At 33.0% G+C, this 20432-nt stretch overlaps 2 protein-coding genes across 9 annotated transcripts in view; both read right to left on the bottom strand.

The window, feature by feature from the left end:
• The window catches only part of Arpc4 (Actin-related protein 2/3 complex, subunit 4), a 29027-nt gene extending 28913 nt beyond the window's left edge, over positions 1–114 (bottom strand). For all 5 annotated transcript variants that reach the window (XR_013874621.1, XR_013874620.1, XR_013874623.1 and 2 more), the window contains exon 1: positions 1–114. Coding sequence is in view for 1 of the 5 variants with exons in the window: in XM_080147241.1 (XP_080003367.1) it covers positions 1–3 (3 nt within the window). In the remaining 4 variants the exon portion in view is untranslated.
• Positions 64–20432, bottom strand: part of LOC145305566 (uncharacterized) — a 23991-nt gene continuing 3622 nt past the window's right edge. The window contains exons 3-8 of one of the 4 annotated variants that reach the window (XM_080147240.1): positions 14165–14274; positions 13839–13905; positions 6253–6305; positions 3939–4010; positions 724–871; positions 64–531 (exon numbers count right to left, since the gene is read on the bottom strand). In XM_080147240.1, the coding sequence (XP_080003366.1) occupies positions 770–871; positions 3939–4010; positions 6253–6305; positions 13839–13905; positions 14165–14274 (404 nt within the window). In that variant the 3' untranslated portion in view covers positions 64–531; positions 724–769. Of the gene's footprint in view, positions 872–3938; positions 4011–6252; positions 6306–13838; positions 13906–14164; positions 14275–20432 lie in introns of all 4 variants that reach the window. The other 3 variants (XM_080147238.1, XM_080147239.1, XM_080147237.1) reach the window with 3 other exon arrangements.

Raw genomic sequence — 20432 nt, forward strand, 5'->3', positions numbered from 1 at the left:
CATTTTGGTTCCAAAAAGAGACTTGTTTCCTTCTTAAATCACAATCCGTCAATTTTTAAATAATCTGAAATGTATTTTCTCATTTTACTATTAAGATTTCCTGAACGGATTTTCAGAAAATTATATTTATTATATGCTACGATACTGACTGATATTTAAGGATAAGGAGTATGACAACAGAAGAAAAACTATTTGCCTTCATAAATTCCTGCAGTCTTATGAAGATAAGTTTCTTTGTTTTATCATACAACAGCATGCTGTAATTGTTATGATAAAGAAAATATTACAATATCTCAGTAATTCTGTTTTTGGAATGTTAGATGTAAAACAGTTTTTCCGCTAGTGCCCTACCCCCTAATCCTGCCAATAGTTTGATATATGTGTAAAAATGAAGCTAAAAATTGCATAGTACAAAAAATGGCGTATCTGCCAAAATTTGATATAGTGAATTGCAACATTTGCCTAATTTCTCCACCCATATCAAATAATTCTGATAAAAAATAATAATATTATATAAATTCACTCCTTGCACTAACAAAAAACAGCCTTAATCTGGTTTAGTTAAAACACAAAATGGCGGGAAAAAATTGCCGCGAAAATGCAACAATTTAGTGGACATTTTGCCGCACCCAATAAAGGCGCGAAATGAAAAAGAAGGTGGCAACTCTTTGGCAGTTAATAAATAAAAATGAAACTTATTTTTGTCACATGTTCAAACTAAACCAAATTAATAAGAGACAGTAATAATAAAACAAAGGAATCCAAGAATTTATGAGGCGGTTCCGACTCCATAAATGTGCTCGGGCTTCATATGTGGCTCCAGGTAGGCGTGGAACTTTGGAGGAGGCTCGAATATCTTGTCACGCTTCCCCTAAAACAGAAAAAGTCACCTTTTTGATTGAATGGACTTTGTCTGGAAATCATTCTAAAGTAAAAAGCAGGAGGGAGGGGACATTGGATAGTTTATTACATTAGTCCCCTCATTATTTGGGATGTACAGTACATAAAGGGAGAGGTCATTTTCTAGTAAATCCCGTAAAGGTGTGTGTTATAAGGCCTAAAAATAGTAGTAGAACGATAAGGTGCTCTAGATATATGTATTCCCTATTGAATAGAACAATAGGGAAATTTTTTTTTTTTTTTTGATAACCGTACCTGGATTATCTAAAAAAAATACGAAATTTCTATCAAACGCTTTGTTTGGCTCAAACTGACAATAATTTAAAAAAATATAATTATAATAATAATGTTTTCTATAGGTACAAGGTAAAGGTTAAGAACAATCTATACCATTAAACAAAGGAAGAAGTCATTCTTTACAGGTTGATTTATTATAATTATATTTTTTTTTATTTGTGTCAGTTTGAGCCAAACAAAGCGTTTGATAGAAATTTCAGATATTCCAGGTACGGTTATCAAAAAAAAAAAAAAAAAATTTCTTCCCTATTGTTCTATTCAATAGGAAATACAAATATATAGAGCACCTTATCGTTCTACTACTATTTTTAGGCCTTATAACACACACCTTTACGGGATTTACTAGAAAATGACCTCTCCCTTTATCGGACGTTGTCTTATTCCTTTAGATCCCTTGTAAAAAGCATGCTAATAATGGAGAAATTACCCATTACTATTGATTCTCATACCACACGCCTGGCATAGTAGCTAAATATACTCAGGAAAACAGGTAAAGAACAATAAACGGGAAAATATTCTTTCCTCTAGGTATGAAAAATCTATCAAAATAATTTTGGGAGGAGGGGGAGGGAAGTTGACAAATTAAAATTCTATCAAAGATGATAGAAGCCTCACATAAGTTTTTGATTTAGCATGTTTTAAGTTTAATTAATGAACATTAGCAATATTTTTATTTTTATATTTATGTAGAATCCCTTAATTTTGAAATGTATCACCCATAACTCCCACCTCCCTTATTCAATTTAAAGAGAGGCAAAGGCAGGGATCTAATGGTTTAAGACAATGGACGATAAATTGTTTCACATCCCAAATGATTATAATCAAAATTACCCTTTCTTTAGATTAGTGGTTGAAACGTTTGAACACTGAGCTAAATGAACCAACCAAACAAAATTCTTTAAAAAGTCCCCACAGTTGTTTGGCTATCGAATAAGAAAAAAAGTATTATAGAACTATGGGGACAGCCCAATGTCCCTTTCCTCCTTGTAAAATAACACTTAAGGTAGGAATAAAATAGCAGTGTTTAATTTAGTAATAATGATATTTATTCGTCTAGGAAAGATGGTAGAGGAGGGGGGGGGGGGGTAGAATAAATTTTCATCCGCTGTCTGATCCCTGTTTTCCTGTTTGTAAAGTTATAAAAGCGAAGTGGCATTGGGGGTTCTTTGTGGTCCAAATATGGAAAAATAATTTAGCTTGTGAACAAAGAAACATTGAACTTTGAACTTCGTTGAACTTGTGGCAATTTTGAAAAAATTAAAAGTCATTGTTGTCATGACCTGTTAACAATATAATAGTTATTTTTATAATCGTATTATAGACGTGATTATTAAATGAGAAACTCCAAGATTAAAACCATTTTTGTTAGCAACGGGGTCTAAATTAATATATTCCTGTGTAAATCTGACATGATCTAATATCATGATGGAGAAATTGATGTTTTTTGTAAAGTTTTTGCGTGCTTTTCTTTATTATTTCAGCGAAGCATCTCTACAGTGAATCTATCCTAACGTACATATGATCGAGACAACCTCTTATATGTGTTGATTTTATACTATTTTAGTAGAGACTTTGTTTATGTAAATGCGCCCCATTAATAGTTTGTCCAAATGTATAATTGATTGGGCGACCTCTCTATTATGGATATTGTTATCCTTGTTTAAAAACAATGAATATTAATATGTGCTATTAGGCTTTATAAATCACGTAATAATTTTTTATTTTCAATAAATCTTTATTCTTTATCTTCCTATTTATAATACAAAGTAGAATGATGTTTGTCCGTTCGTCCGTCTGTCCCATAAAATCTAGGTAACCACTGAACCGATCGGATTCTGCTCTTCAGGGAATATACCTACTGGTCCTGTGGTGGTTTTCTTGGGGGGTGGGACACTCCTAACCCCCCCCCCCCAAAAAAAAACAAATTTTTTTTTGTAGAAGATTTCCTTGGCTCTTTTACGTATTTCGCCAATTTTTTTTTATCACCTCTTGGGGCAAAGCCCCTAGAGGCTAGAGGCGAAGCCGCTAGTATTATATAAAGTAATCAGTTTTTTTGACTTTATCCAAGGATCTCGCTAACCGCTGAATTGATATGGTTCTCCTTTACAATGAAGCTCCTTATAGATCCATGGAAGGTTTTAAACTATTTTGGGGGAGGATATCTCCCACATTTATTGCCTCTAGAGGCTTTGAATGACATAGCCGCAAGTATTACATAAAGTAGTAAGGGTTTTTGTTTGTAGCTAAGAACTAACTACCACTGAACCGATTTAATGTCCATTTTAGGAAACTTTATCTAGGTCCCGGGATGGTTTTACACTGTTTGTAAATGTTTTGAGTTGTATGTCAGAATTCAGTGTTATCTCGGAAACTGGTTCGAAAGGTCTACAACTTTCAAAAAACTCTGTTATCATGTTTTAGGCTATTTTTTTAAAACGTTTAATAATACGTTTATGTTTCTACTTTCGGCACATAAAATATTAAATTACATAGGTATGTTAATATCAGCTGTTTACCAAAAATATATAGATGCCACTAGGGGGCGCTAATTATATTCTTTATGTTTATTTGAAGATTTCCATAGGGAGGGTGGTGGTATGCTCCCCCAAACTATAAACCTTCTTAGGACATATGAGAAGCTACATTGTAAAGGAGTACCATATCGGTTCAGTGGTTAACGAGATCCTTCAGTACAGACACACACTCAGAAATCCTATTACTTTATTATAAGGATAGATTACCTGTAAATATTCCAAACGGTTGTCAATATTACGCTTGGAATACATGTGCTTCACTCTCAGTTGTTGCTTGGTCTAAATATAAAATCAGATTACCATTCCATTCCAAGGAGGGAGGGGACAATAGGCTATTTATTATACGCCTTACGTTTTCTTATTAGTTGGATTAACAAACTTTGATATCTTAAATGAATTTTGATTAGTTGGTTCATTTAGTTGAGTTTCCAAACGTTTCAACCTCTAATTGTAATCTACAAATTGATAATTTTGTATATCGTCATTGAGGATGTACTTCAATTTATCGGCCATTGTCCTATCCCTTTATATCCCTGATTCCAGTCAAGTCACACAACAAACTATTTGATTGCAACCTCTTTGCCTTAATAAACCTAACTGTTTATGGTAATGGATTGCGCCTGTTTAAGCATGAGAACATTCCCCCTGCCGTTATTAAATATTGTTACTAACATAAAAATAATATAAAAGTTTCTGTAAGGGGGGGGGGGGGGGGGTTTAATGCAACCATCTCGTAATCAGTGAGCAAATGACACTTAGAATTCGAATTTCGATCTGAACTTTTGCATGAGTAATCCTTGGTAGGTCTATTTTCCCTAAATCAAACAAAAAGTTGGAAAAGTAACGGCTAGCGGCTCAGCCGTTCATCCGTTTTTTGCCTATTTTCAGGGTAAATCCATCATCAATTACGTAGGAATCGACTTTTTAAAACATATTTTTGGTTTAATTCATATTAAATGATAGCAATAACCAATTTTAAAACTTCTAGTACCAACAGCTACCGTCTAGAACCGTTTGATAGCGTTTTAGAGTAGAAAAGAGTATTATGTTAAGAGAGGTTTCGTGACTAATTTGCAGTATAAATATCAAAAGAATGGCAAAATAGCTGAGCCGCCAGCCGTTAGCCGTTACTTTTCCAACTTTTTGTTCGATTTAGGGAAAATAGACCTACCAAGGATTACTCATGCAAAATTATAGATGGAAATTCGAATTCTAAGTGCCATTTGCTCACTGATTACGAGATGGTTGCATTAAAAACCCCCCCCTTATTGGTTGAATCGTTTGGAAACTCAACTAAATGAATCAACCAATCAAAATTCTAAAGTGTAATAACCAGCCCAATGTCCCCTCCCTCACTGAGTATAGAAGGTGTCAATCAAATAATGGGTATGTCTTGGCCCAAAACAGGCACAGTCCAAGATCGCGTCAAATCAAAGGGCTAAGATTTAAGAGCCCAAATAGGTGTTGCTAAGAATAGGCAGGGGAAGTGCCTATTAGGATTCAGTTATTAAATGGGAAAGGGGTTATATGACACGCCCACTATATTAACATTGCAAAGTCCCGCCCAAAATATTTCCATTATATAGAGTTGTTTTTCACGATTCAAGAGGAAATAAATAGAGAATTTCAAAATATTTAGTTCTTCAAAAACAGGAGCGCAGATAATTCATATAAAAAAGAAACAATTTGCACTAAACTCGAAGAAAGATAAAAGTAAAAATCAAACATTTTCCCCAATATGCTTTGTGATTGCAACTTTTTTGTCTAGAAGTCCTAACTTTGCATACTAATAAATTTGTGGGCAAAGGTATTCAATTCACTCTACTATCTAAAATATTATAGTTTCATGCGTCGGATAAAGCAGCAATTTTTATCGTCTTGGGTGTGAAAGACTCCGCTGTGGTCAAGACTCGAACTTAACATGTCCCCGACGGCAAACAGGCACGTAACCACATAAGCTTAATCCGAGATTTCTCTAAATTGTTTCAAGTCCGTCTGCCTGTAGGTTTGTATCTTTAATTTAATTATATTAGGGAAAAGGGAATGTGATTCTGACAAACAATTCTAAAGGAAATATCCCCACAACCCCCTCAACCTTTTCCTCCCCTTCATACCCACCCCTTTTCAGTTACATAAAATAAGATATACCCCCACCTTAATTCCCAAGGTTCCGTGATTTTTTGTAGAATTGATTGTTAGAAGAGCTGGGCCTGCTTTAATATAAAGTAGTGAGATTTCTTGTCTGTAGCGAAGGATCTCGTTAACCGACGAAAAAACGTGGTTCTACTTTACAGTATAGCTTTATGTGGGCACAGGAAACCTATTTTTGGGGAGGGCATTCCACCCTCCAAAGAGAAATCCCCCCTAGGAAAAATTACCCTAACAAATTTTTTTGCTTTTTCTTTTTAAAATTTATATTAAAATTGGGAATGCGGGTGGTCACCTTCCCCTCCATCTTAAGTGCCCCTAGAGGCTTCTATGGAGGGGGGGGGGGGCGCTAGTGTATAAATATATTACTTACCATATATCTGCACTCCATAAGATCATCATACCAGTCTTTGCAAGCCTCCATACCCTGATTAGTTAGACAATCAATCAATCAATTTGCAAGGGAAGCATTATTTTAATTTTTTTGGTCCTGAATCAATGTTCGTATATTACAAGCCCTCTTTATTAGGGAGAGAATGGACATTGGGCTGTTTATTACACTAGTCCCCAAAGTTTTATAAAAAAAACTTTTCTTGTTCATTGGGAATTATTGGTTGTTTTATGCAATTGAGTGTCCAAACTTTACATCCACTAATTGTAATCTTCAGAAGGGGTAATTTTGTGTATCATCATTAAGGATGTACATCATTTTTTCTGCCATTGTCTTATCCCTTTAGATCCCTGCCTCTTTATACATAATCTCCAATAATTTAGGTTACAAAAGGCAGAAACTAGTTTACAAAGTTAGGGTGGAAGATTTATTTATAGTACATAATTCAGAAAGGCTAGTATAAATAAAATTAGCATTAATTAGTAGGTATAAATAATATTAATTAAAAATGCATAGATAATAATAACCACAAAAATAAGAGGGAAGAAATAGAGAAGGGGTAAGAGAAAGGAAAAAAAAATGAAAAAAAGGAGATGTAGAGAGAGGAAGGGGTTTAATGCATATAATTTTGCAGTTTATGTTTTATAAGATAAGAGTTTTAACATGGAGTAAATTAACTTTAGAAAGTAAGAAAGGAAGGTTAAATTTACCTTAGTCCAATATCATTATAAAATTCCTTCTTTTTTAGATTACTGTGAGGGAGTGGGTGGGGAGTAGTTGTTAAATCATTTTGTTTATTAACTTCTTCCAACCGATCCCTCAAACCTAGGCTACCAAAAAATAAACGACAACCTGATCTTGTAAAGTATAATAAAGTAAACAAAGTATATGCAGGGGTCTAAAGGGATAAGACAATAGTAGATAAATTGATCTACATCCACAATGATGATACACAAAATTCCCTCTATTGTAGGTTACAATTATTGGTTGAAACGTATTGACACTTAACTTAATGAATTAACCAATCAAAATTCAGTTAAGGTCCCCGAAGTTGTAAAGCTAACGAATGGGGGACTGTTGAAATAAACAGCCCATTGTCCACTTCCTTCCTATATGAGTACTCATCTTTTAAATTACTCTGTGATTGTGGTAGCCACATACTCATAAGTACCTCCCTTCCACTCTTATTCCTATCATTTTATGGCAAAGCTAACAACGTATCCAAAAGGACCCAGAAACAATAAAAGAGAACAACAGAGCGAAAAACAAGGATGAAAATATTCATCATTATTTTTTTTGAAAGGTCGGGCGTGGTACATCAACAGCTTTTTTCAGTTTTTTTTATAAAGTTATTCAACTACAAGTTTGCAGTCTTAAATAAGTAAGATTTTCAAATGGAAACTTTGGTATATAGAAATATAGGTGATAAAAGCAATACCTAGTAAATGGTTGCATTTAAATAATGGGGTATAGTCCCTTTTGTGGCAACGCACCTTAAGGGGCGTTTGTTCGTATTTTTTACAGTAGCTTTTCTCCTATTTCTAGCCCCTTGCGGGGCCAATTGCCTAACCCTGTAGGGCAATCACCTAACCCAACATAACCTAGCATAACCTAAAATGACCTATAAAAAGCCATTTTAAAAATACGACGAATCGCCCCTTAAGGGGCGTTGCCACGAAAGTGACTATTCCCAAATAATGTAATGTTTATAAAATAACAGCTGTGACTAATAATCTATAACGTCGTTATGAACTATTGAAATTGATAAAGAATCTTGTTGAGATGCTACGAAACTTGAAATGAGAAGAGAGAATCTGTAAAACTGTCTACTTACGTCATTAGTATAATATGTATGGAGACTCTTAGATAAATATGGTGTGCATTTGAAATAGCTGAATACCTTTTTGTAGTTTAAACTTTAAAGGTTGCTCTTTTGCCCCTCTCCACTACACTTTCACAATAAGGAGATAGGGGACAATTGGTTGTTTATTAGGATCTTGGCCAAAATGGCCTCAGGACATTTACTTATAAAAATACATAGGTGGTTTAGAATTTCGTGGATTTAACAAAAAGTGGTTGGTAGATTTTTACATTTTTTTCCACAATTTTTAGGTAAGGTTAGGTTATATGGCTAGGGAGCCGAGCGTCCGCGGCTAGGCAGGCCAGGGGACCGAGCGCTGAGGTCATGATGATTATTATCAGTTGAGGCTATTTTCCTTAAGAGGCCATTTTGTCCAAGATAATTTTCCAGATTTTCTGTTTTTTCAAAGAAACACTTTGGTTATTTTATATAAACACAATAAAAATAAATATTGCCTCTGTTTACTCTTTTTCTGCACTCAGTAACAAAACATTATAAAAAATTCCACTCATTCTTATTATTGGCACATTATAAACATACAAATAACTCCAGAGAGAGAGAGAGGGGACAATGTGCTGTTTTTAACACTAGTCCCCAAAGTTTTATAATAATGTATTCTTATTCGTTGGCTTAACAACTTTGGGGACTTCAGTGAATTTTGATTGGTTGGTTTATTAAGTTTGAGTGTTTAAACATTTCAACTACTAATTTTAATCTACAGAAGGGTTAATTTTGTGTATCATTATTGGGGATGTACATTAATTCATCGACTTTTGTCTTATCCCTTTAGATCCATGGAATAACTCAAAATCTAAAATCTCATCTTCTCAGCTACTATCAAAGATAGATGTCCAATTTTATATTAAGTTTCTGAGGACCAATGAGTAGTTACTCTATAATTCACTTGGTCAGATGGTCTTTTTGTAATTCTCTTGTGGAAATGAGTTTCTTTTAAGGAAATGCAATATTTCAAACCCCTAATTTTTTTGTTCAGTCCGTCTTATTAGGCAATGGTAAAATAGATTTTATTGACGGATCTAGAGGGATAAGACATTGGCCATTAAAAAGATGTATATTTCCCAATTAAATGAATCAACCAATCAAATTTCAATATAAGTCCTAAAGCAAAAACTTTGGAGACTGGGGTAATAAACAGTCCATTGTCCCCTCATAGTACAACATTAAGCTAACATTATTATAAAAATAGGAATCTCATGAAGTATGCTTGATTAATATTCAATTAATATTAAAGGCTTTTTAGAAAAAAAGCTTATGATTATTTTAGTCGGACAGTTTGATGGGCAGACTAATATTAGAGTAGCTTAATTTAAAACTATGAGAAAATATCCTGGATTAAAAATAATTGATTTCTATTTTTAAAATTTAAAATTTAAAATTAAACAATAGTTGAAAAACATCCTTTTCTAGAAAATAAAAGGCTATTTCTATTATTAAAAATAAAACTTTGATTCTTGGGTTTTTTTTTGGCTAGACTTAGTTTCAAACAACAAACAATGTACCAAATTGAAAGGGGGAAAATTTTTTGAAAAAAATAACATTGTCTCAAATGATTCCAAATTGCCTAATTCGGCGCGAAATGCAATAAAATTTTTTTTTTGGCGGCGGCGGAAAATGGCGGGAGCGGCGGTCCCGCCGCCGTTTTTTTTTTGAAAGATACGGAAAGTTTGGGTAATTAGTGACACAACAAAAAAGATTTCACTCAATTATCTTTAAAACTAAGGGAGTAGCGGCCAAAATAAAATTGCTGAGCTGGATCTTTAAATGTGTAGCCGTTGGCGTGGCTGTAGCCGTGGCCGTAGTCATGGCTGTAGTTGTAGTTGTAGTCGTTGTCGTAGGCGTAGCTGTGGTTGTAGCTGTAGCCGTAGTCGTCGCCACAGTGCTGCTAATAAAACATGGATTTTTAAATGATTTTACAGAAGTGCAATGCCGGCTATCCTAGAATTATGGATATCTAAAATCTTTTATGGCCCACCTAAAAATAAATTATTTTCATCAGAGAAATGAAATTATATTTTATACAAAATTACTATTTTAATAACACATTTTAAATGTTTGTAATATTTACATATTATTAAGGGCATGAGCCAATGTAGTTGGTACTACGGCTGGTATGGCCTATATCGTGCCGGGGCACGGCACAGCACGACATTGCACGCCCGGCCAATTGCCCAGCACGGCTGGACAGACAGCCACTACACACAAGACAAAGGGAGAGTCCAATAAATTCAATATAAATAAAAAAATACATTCAATTACTAAAATTTAAAAAATGTAATCATATTCCAACCTTATCAATAATATTGCAGTAATAAATCCCCAAAAGAATTTAATTTAATTTAAGTATATTTATAGTTTTATCATATTAATTTCCTAAAAACTGTCTCTTTATGTAACACAGGCAACATACTTTATTAGTATTACCCAATACCCATACGTGACGGTTCAATATTAACAAATCATTCCATGCCCGTACGTTATTTTATACATCATATAAATAAACTACATCCTAACTTTTATAATTTACTTTTATTTTATTATTTATAAAAACCACAATTAAAATATTTTTATGATAGTTTTTAAATAAAATATTCCATGCCCGTACAATTATTCATACATTCATTTAACAATTATAATTTACGTTTTCAATAGTTTTACCTTAAAATTATCAAAAGCAGCTGTCTTCGTGGCTTTAGCAACGCTTTAGCCACACCAACGGACTGTGGTCACTTTTAGCGTGGTTAACCACGCTACGATTACAACTACGCGTTGTCAATATGATTTAAAGATCGCATTTTTTTTTGTGGCCACGATTACGCGTGGTTAATATGATTTAAAGATCGCTATTAGGTTGGTGGCTGTAACTCTGACCACGACTACGGCCACGGCTACGCTTTTAAAGATCCAGCTCTGGTATGTCGTGTGTGTGTGCAGTCACCACATTTACCCCCCCCCCCCCTTTTACAAGTGCAAGGCAAAATCACCACTAAACTCAAGCTTCTAACAGAATTCTATGTGTGTGTTTGTACCAAAGGATCTTGTTATTCGCTGAACTAGTACGGTTCGTAGTTTTTCATAGGTCCTGGCAGGTTTATAACTATTATTCTTGAGGGTACCACCAGGGGGACTGCCATTTACACATCCAGCAAATTTACAGTGGGTGTGTTTTCGCCAGTGCAATGGATGTATTTATGACAAACTGAATTTTTACTGTATAAATGACAGTAAAATCGATTCTCATGCCATAAATACATCCAAGAGAAATCGCTAAAACAATGTTATACGGAACTAGCTCCGCCTAGTGGCATTAGATATATTTTTGGTACTTTAGTATTTATAGGCGTAACCGCTAGTAGGTAAAAATAGAGTAACTTTATTTATTTATTTTAGGTGTGTGGTGACGTTTAATATCATCAATAATATTGTTATTGTCATCTTTGTACGTAAATCCTTCAGTGTCGTCGATACTAGTAGAATATATTGTTTGCAGAGTGCAACGAAAAAATATCTATTTTTAGCGGATTTTTATCAATTCAACCAAAAATTTGCATTTGGGCTAGGACATTGAATAAAATTTTCTTTAAAAAAGAAAACTATGATTCTTTTCTAATAAACCTTAAAAAAGGAAGAACGAGAATAGTTATTTCTCGCATCTTATTATAAATTGCTTTTCGCGGATAATAAAATGAAAATTATGAAATTAAAACCAGTTTTGTTATAACCGAGATGCCGAAGGCACGAAAGCAACACTCGAGAGAAGCGTTGAAAAGGGAGGGGTTGGAAGTGACACTTTTTGAAACCAAAACTAAAAGTCAACGAATTCAACTAAATAAAAAGTTACAGCTCTGAGATTTGATATGACAGTTGCTTTAAAGAGGTATAATATAGTTCTGTAAAGAAACGGCGGCAAAACCGCCGCTCCCGCCGAAATCATTTTTGCCTTTTTTCGCCAAAGTAGACAGTTCTCAATCATCTGAGATAAACTTTTTTTTCATAAAAAATTTCCTTATATTTTCACGTGACACTTGTAATTTTCAAACATGTCAATATAAAAAAAAAATTACAAGTGTCAAGTGAAAATATAAGGGAAATTTTTATGAAAAAAAGAAGTTTATTGAAAATTGTTTAATATTGCGAGAAAGGGAAAAAATCGGCGGGAAACGGCGGTTTTCGGCGGGAGCGGCGGTTCCGCCGCCGTTTCTTCACAGTTCCATATTATACCTCTGTAAAGCAACTGCCATACCAAATCTCAGAGCTGTGACTCTTTATTTAGTTGATATCCTTTGACTTTTAGTTTAGGTTTCAAAAAGTGTCACTTTCTCCCCCTCCCTTTCAATAAAAGTAACTGAATTCCTTATTTTGTTTTACTAGAAACAGTTCTATTACAGTTAAAAAGCGGCCCTTCCCCTTTTTAATCTTTCTTTTATCAAGTTGTCGTTATTCCGGTTGTTTTGTATTTTACATTATACTGTAATGCATTTTCAAGGATTCTTAATGTACATACAGCAATAAAAATATTTTTAAAAAATATGTAAAGCGTTTTTTTTCTTCATTTAGAACATTTCGTGCATAACAGATACTTATGCTCGTAGTTATGCTTGTAGCTTTAAAGTTTACGGCTACAGGTAATTTTTTGAACAAGAGAGGGGTAGGTTTCTGGTAAAATCCGTAAAGGTTATGTGTTATAGGTTAAAAACAGTAGTAGAACGATAAAAATTTATGTTAACTTTTAAAAAAAAATTTTGTCTGTAGTTCTTTTTCATAAGAAATACACATATTTAGTGAATATTATAGTTCTACTACTATTTTTAAGCCTTAAAACACACACTTTTACGGATTCTACTAGAAACCTACCCCTCTCTTTTTCACCAGTATCACGCCTAAGTAGTAATTTCACTTGGCCAACTTTTAGAGGTTTTTAGAGATTTTCTCAGGCTAGGAATCAGATAATTTGAAACGGACAAAAGTTCCTGATACTACTCCTCAGGGCCCTTTCTAGAAGCACTATTAAGCCATAGTTCTGATGCAATGAATTTTTGACCCCAATAAGGTGGGGCCTTAAATTTCAAAGTAAAATTACTAGGCATAATACTTGTCCAAAATGGTTCAAATTTTTCACCAAAAGCAGATGGCATAAAAAAAACAACGTGGTTTAAATCAAGTGGTTTAAACTAAAAAAAAACAAGCTTAAAAAAACAAAAAAACCAAGGTGGGATGGTTTAAATGGTTTTTAAAAAAAATATTTATACAAAGGCCTATATTTCCAGTTATATCTTTTCATAACGTAAAAAATACAGTAAATAACTGTCAGTCAGGGTTGTCAAATCGGGCGGGCGCTTTTGGGCGGGCGATTTTAGGCTGCCCTTTTTCGGGTCCTTTTGGGCAGATTTGGGCACGGGGGGAAAAAGAGGGAAGGGGTGAAAAAAGAGGGGGGGCTGGCCTATAATTTGGATATTATTAAAAAACAAAAAAACATGGTTTTTATAAAAAAAAAAAAAAAAATATGGTTTAAACAACAAAAAAATGGTTTGTTCTTTTTTTTAAAAACCTGTTTTTTTCCATCTCTGACCAAAAGGAATAATAATGCAACTGCACTACTTCAATTTAAAAAAGTCGAGAGAGAAAATCTCCTCCTGCACCCCAATAAATGCTAGTATGGGTATAGGTATTGATTGATTGTTTAAAATTTCCTGCTTAAGTCCATAATATTCCAGACACTCCATGGCCTGCAGCTCAAAAGGCTCGCAACGTCTACCCTGAAAATGAAATTATAACATTACTAAATGGAACTAATTATTGGAAAGCCAATATATTTAATGGCTATTTTTCTAGGGGCAATTTCTAAGGAATGGTGGTACCCTCCCCAAAAATAATTATAAACCTTTCCAGGACCTATGTAAAGAGAACCATATAGGTTCATAATCATCATAACTTGGTTAGAAACAAATAGACAGATAGACATCTTTTGTTACTTTCATATAAGGACATCGCACAAATAAAAAAACAACCACTTACCGCGCCTGTCTTGATGGCTCCACACATCTTGGATAGGCCAGATGTCCAGGGGGTCATGACACCGTATTGCCTATACAGAGTCCAGCCGGGCTCCAACTTGGGGTACCTCACTAAAATATAGTTCATTTATACAACTCTAACATGCTTTTAGGTTTGTTGCAATTTGTAGGGGACCTGAATATGCATTAATATGCAGAGAGGGAGGGGACATTGATCTGTTTATTTCACTAGTCCCCAAAGTTTAATTTACTTATGGAGTAGATTTGGTTCAAAGATACACCCTGTAGAAGGGGATTATTAGGCAGTTTATTACACTATAGTTCTCAAAGATTTAAAATAATGGTTTCTCATTCGTTGGAACAACAACTTTGGGGGCTATTACAAAATTAAGATTGGTTGAGTGTCCAATGAAATGTTTTAACCACTAATTATAATCTACACAAAGGGTACTTCTGTGTATCATCATTAGGGGTGTACAATTGTACATTAATTAATCAACATTTAGATATGCAAATATTGTACCTATAAAAATCAATATTAAAGAGTGCACTAAACTCGATGTAAAATATCATTATACTAAAGTAACAGGGTGTCTGTCTGTCTCTTTGGTGTGTTTGTATGTTTGTACCGAATGATCTTGCTAACCGCTAAACCGATATGATTCTCCTTTACAGGGTATCTTCTCATAAGTCCCATGATGGTTTAGAACTATTTTGGGAGAGGGTACCACCACCCTCCCAAGAGAAATCATATAAAATTGATTTTTTTTTACGTTTAGAGACTCCTACGCAACATTGCTAGGTATCGTAGAAAGGGTCTCCTACGCAACATGGCTAGATATCGTAGAAACTTGTAACAATCACAAATATGTGCATATCAAAACAATCCTATTTTGTAGAGTAGCTCAAATATTTTTTTTCTAAACAAAAGTCAACAATTAGAGGACAAACATTCAATCTATCTGTATGCATGTATGTTGTTTAAGATCCCGTAAACGGCCGGACCGATCATTTCACAATTTTCAGACAAATTCAGTATTTGTCTTGAAAGGCAGGTTTAAGCTATTGTTGTCTTGACATACCATATCATTTAACATTAGATGCTATCATTTAAACAAAGTGTCTAATCGTCTGAGAAATCACCAATTCATGTGTGTATGCAGAAGAACTAAAATCTTCTAAAAAAAACAATAAAATTCTTTCAATTTAACAGAATCTTGGTGTAATATTTTTCAGGAATTTTCAAAGGCCGATAAATTGACGATGATACTTAAAAGTACCCCTTATGTAACCAAATCAATATTAAATTAAAGTACCAAAGTTGTTGATCAAACGAATAAGAAAACATTATTATAAAACTTTGGGGAATAGTGTAATGAACAGCCCAATGTCCCCTTCTTCCCTGATTATGTTGATATATATTTTTAAAGATAAACAAGTCAAGTCTTAATCTCAAGTTTGTGATTAGAAATTACAAACTCAGCAATTAGGTTTTATTTCAAACCAACAGAAATATCTATTCAAACCCTAAAGAAAGAATCATTTTTTTTTTATTTCAGGAAAACTATTTCTAGCCGTCTTAAAACTTTTAACACCTATAAGGGGGTTTTTTTTAATGCAACCATCTCGTAATCAATGTATAAATGGCACTTAACATTCGAATTTCGATCTGAAATTTTGCATGAGTAATCCTTGGTAGGTCTATTTTCCCTAAATCGAACAAAAAGTTGAAAAAGTAACAGCTAACGGCTCAGCCGTTTAGCCGTTTTATGGCTATTTTTAGGGCAAATCTGTCAAAAAATACGTAGAAATCAACATTTTAAAACATATTTTTGCTTTAAATCATGTGAAATGATACAAAAAATATTTTTTTAGATTTCTAGTACCAGCAACTACCGGCTAGAATCGTTTAAAAACTTTTTGGATGGGAAAAGAGCATTATGTGTAGAGAGGTTTCGTGATTTATTTCCATAGAAAAAAGCCAAAAAATTACTAAGCTGCTGAGCTGCCAGCCGTTAGCCGTTACTTTTCAAACTTTTTGTTCGATTTAGGGAAAATAGACCTACCAAGGATTACTCATGCAAAATTTTATATCGAAATTCGAATTATAAGTGCCATTTATACATTGATTACGAGATGGTTGCATTAAACCCCCCCCCCCCTTTTATCACCACAAAATTAAAAGCTTGGATGTCCCTGACAAAGGACAGTTTATTTAATCAACATTATATATTTTTTGTTTTATACATTTTTACACAAAAAAATTAATAACTAGTTCTCTTTAATTAATTTTTCTTCTTATGCATAGAGTAAACAAATTTACAAGAATTAACCTATATCAACTTCAGCTACTGTTTAGTATGACAACCATAATATTAGAAGTGTGAATGTGAAAGTGTGCATTTACTCCGCTAAAGCACTGGAAAGTTTAGCGATTCCCATAATGTTTTTTTTTAAATAATCAAACAAAATAAAAATCTTCGAATTTATTTTTTAAAATCTTCGAGTTAAGTCAATTCTTTTTCAATGTTCTGATATCCTGATAAGTTTTCAAACTGAAAAACATGAAAAACATTGAGGTATTGTTTCCACTACTAACAAAAAAACATTGATAGTGTATAATCCAAGGGTAAAAAAGTGTTTATTAAAACATGAAACAATATGCAGCAGATGTGTTTTATACCTAATAAATAATGTTATCTTATTTCAATGACTTAACAATTTAAAGTGACTGTCCAAACCTTTCAACCACTAATTATAATCTACTGAATGGGTAATTTTGTTTGTAATCATTAGGGATGTATATAAATCAATTGGCCATTGTCTTATCCCTTCAGATACCTGTGAAACACCAAACAGCAGATGTGATAATGTGCAGGAGTGAATGCACATCAAATGATGGAAAAGTGTTAAAAAGAAACCTGATATGATTGAACCTTCCAATGATACCATCATCAACAATTCATAAGGCTTTATGGTAAAAATTGTAGTTATTGTGATTTTGACAAAAAGTTGCAGATACAAATTAACCAATAATTTACAACATCAGTTTTCATGAAAACTGACGCCTTATTGAAATGAGAGAGAAAGATTATTGTTCTTTATTAATTCAAATGTAAAAACCAAGGTAGGGTGTCCCATAGAATAGTGGCTAGCAGCGCAAGGTTGGGGAAATCTGAGTTCAAGTCCCCTCAAAGAATTAAACTTGGTTGACAAATGCAGTCCCAATTTGTCAGAATATAATCATGCAACCTTCTCTGATATACCCTTAGGTTGTAAGGAGGGAGATATGAAGGAAGTTAGGATCCTGCATATCAAGTTAAACGTGCATTCCCTCGTCCATGCTCCTCATTCATAAAGAAAGTGCCAAAACTCTACACCAGGGTAATGTAATAATAGAAAAGCTTCCACAAGAATTGCTGGTCAGCTTGTAATGTAACATATTATACAATCATATAAGATTGGTCAAAGGATTTTCACTCCCAGTCTCCATCTGTATCTGAATTCTAACTTCAGAGAATCAGGACTACTAACAACAGGTAAAATCCAGATCAGAAATTAAATAATCCATTTTCAACAAATCTTAAGGATGTCTAGATTTTTGCACTTTTTCAAATTATACAGTTTATAAATACAATTAGCTCTATAGAAATCCATTTTTACAAAAAATATTCTTGTACTATATTCTTTCAGGTTTGTTCACAGCTATTCTATATTTCACTCTGTCTGTCCATCCATTAGTCAGTCCTTTACGCTAAGGGGGAAATGAGACTTTCTCAGTTACTATTAAAGATAGAAAGCTAAAACTTTTAGTGAAGATTTATATGACATATGCGCATCTAATCTATGCATTGTTTTGTCCATTTATCAGTTTGTCATGCTAAACCTTGTAAACCTTATTGTTAAAGGGACTGTGCACGTAAATTTTTCTGATCTCAATATCTAATCTTAACATTATCTCATTCATAATATCTCACAGATAGAGCAAAACACGCTTTTGTTTCTTAACAAACGGCTTTTTCCGACGATTTTTATAAGGTACAGGGAAAGGAAGGAATTTTCCATACTATATAAAATGTGCATTAAATTGCTTTTTTCTCCCATTATAGCTAAAATTAAACTTTTTCACATAGTTCTTGATTTTTCCTAACGGTTAAGCTGACTTTTAACATAATCCTTGCTTTAAACCAATGTATAGTTACTTAGAAATTGATAAAATAAGCAATATTTTTTATTGAAAACCAAATACAATAACAAAGCTAGAAACAGGTTTTTTTATTAGTATCCAATTAACTTTACATGGCCCATCACTCGCCCACCTGTAATTACAAATTTGTAAATAATAAAGACGCAATATTTCTTTATAAACAGTCTGATAAAAGTGTAAACTAATTCTCCAAAGTGGGTTATTTATTGCCCAACACAATAAAAAAAGATATTATTATTTTAAATAACCTATGAGATTCAACCCTTTGTAGACAGTGAGGTATTTTTTGGTTAATAATACGAATTCAAAATAGGTCTTTATTAGGTACCTAATTACTACGTTATAAAAAAACTAATTGGCATTTTTATATCATAAAATAAATCCTTAACAGTAAGTAAATTGTTTCAACTATATATGACAAGTTAAATATCCCTACAAACATTATAAGAAACAAAAACGTTCAGATTTTCCCTGTTTTTTCCTTTTTCCCTCCCAAAATACCATAAAATCAAGGCATTATTCCTGGATATTTTTGTTAATAGGACGTTTTTGGTTTATCAGTGTAGTAAAATGTGCTTAGAAAATGTTAGGATTTGATAATCAGATGAGAAATTTTTACGTTCACACTCCCTTTAAGGTTTTGTGTTTTCCTTTGAGTTTTTACATTTAATCTCTTTTTTTCTTTATTATGAGAACTGAACAAATGTTCTATAGTTCACTTTTACTGTTTGTCCATTACACGTTTTTTTGGGTGCTTCACTACTTCTGGATGTTGTCATCCTTTTTGATCATCTAATTTTGTTAGAATCCTGAGGTAAATTCTTAAAAAACTTTTGTCTCAATAAAATCAGTGAGGCTCACTAAAAATTTAGAGGGGATAATTTTGCCTCACTAAAATTTTAGTGAGGCAAAAACTGATTTTAGTGGGGCAAAAGTTTTTTTAAAGGATTCACCTCTGCTCTGAGTAGTTGTGTGGAATGGTACTTATGTACATGGATTGTTTTGATGAGTTGTTTTTCCTTTCTATTTTAATTATGACATTATCATATTGCAGCAGACCTAATAAAATCCCCATTTTATCTTAATAGAAAAAGAAGATTTGTTCACTGGAGTAACTCCAACATATAAAACAAATGAAAGATTACTTTTAGTTATATATCTGTATCATAATTTTTTGTTGTTGTAAACTTAAGGTTGTTTTGTGAGAAGACACCAAATATAATATTATTTGTGTTAATTTTCCTTACTCTTATAATCATATTATGTTATTACACATGCATTCATACCTCGTGCACTTAGAAAATAAGTCGATACCAGGGATCTTAATTTAAGTGCATGGTCAATGAACTATAAAAAAGTGTACCATCTGAGAATGTTACCATTCATATATCTATCTTTATATTTAAGTGTACCTGACAGGGAAGCCTAGTTTATATCCAATGTTATTTCATAGTTACCTGTTATATATTATGATAAATAAAATAATATTGCAATTTTATATAAGCTCAGAGATGGCATAAAAAAACCACGTGGTTTAAATCAAGTGGTTTATACAAAAAAAACCAAGCTTAAAAAAAACCAAAAAAACAAGGTGGGATGGTTTAAATGGTTTTTTAAAAAATATTTATACAAAGGCCTATCTTTCCAGTTAAATCTTTTCATAACATAAACAAGGATGACAACATCCATAAGTAGCGAAGCACAAAAATTGTGGATGGGAATACGTAGAAGTAGATTTAAAGTGTATTTATTAAAATCAATAATAGATTTAGTGGAGAAAATAAACATGAAACCTTGTTTTATTTTGTATGATGAAGATGGTTAAAGTAAATTACATACTAGATGCACATAACAATGGGAAAAATATTTTGAAACTGTTAATGCAAAAAAGTTTTAAAATTGTACCAAAAATGCCAAAGATATGGGGAAATATATCAACATATAAGAATAGCCAAAAACCTGCTAAAAGGCAGTTTGGCCGCCATTGTTTCTTTTCTTAAAACGCCAGAAATTTAGTTTTAATATCTTTAACTGAAAAAGGGGGAGGTCATTTTCTAGTAAA

The sequence above is a fragment of the Acartia tonsa genome, chromosome 14, assembly GCF_053477335.1.
Source record: "Acartia tonsa isolate MP-2025a chromosome 14, ASM5347733v1, whole genome shotgun sequence".
NCBI lineage: Eukaryota > Metazoa > Arthropoda > Copepoda > Calanoida > Acartiidae > Acartia > Acartia tonsa.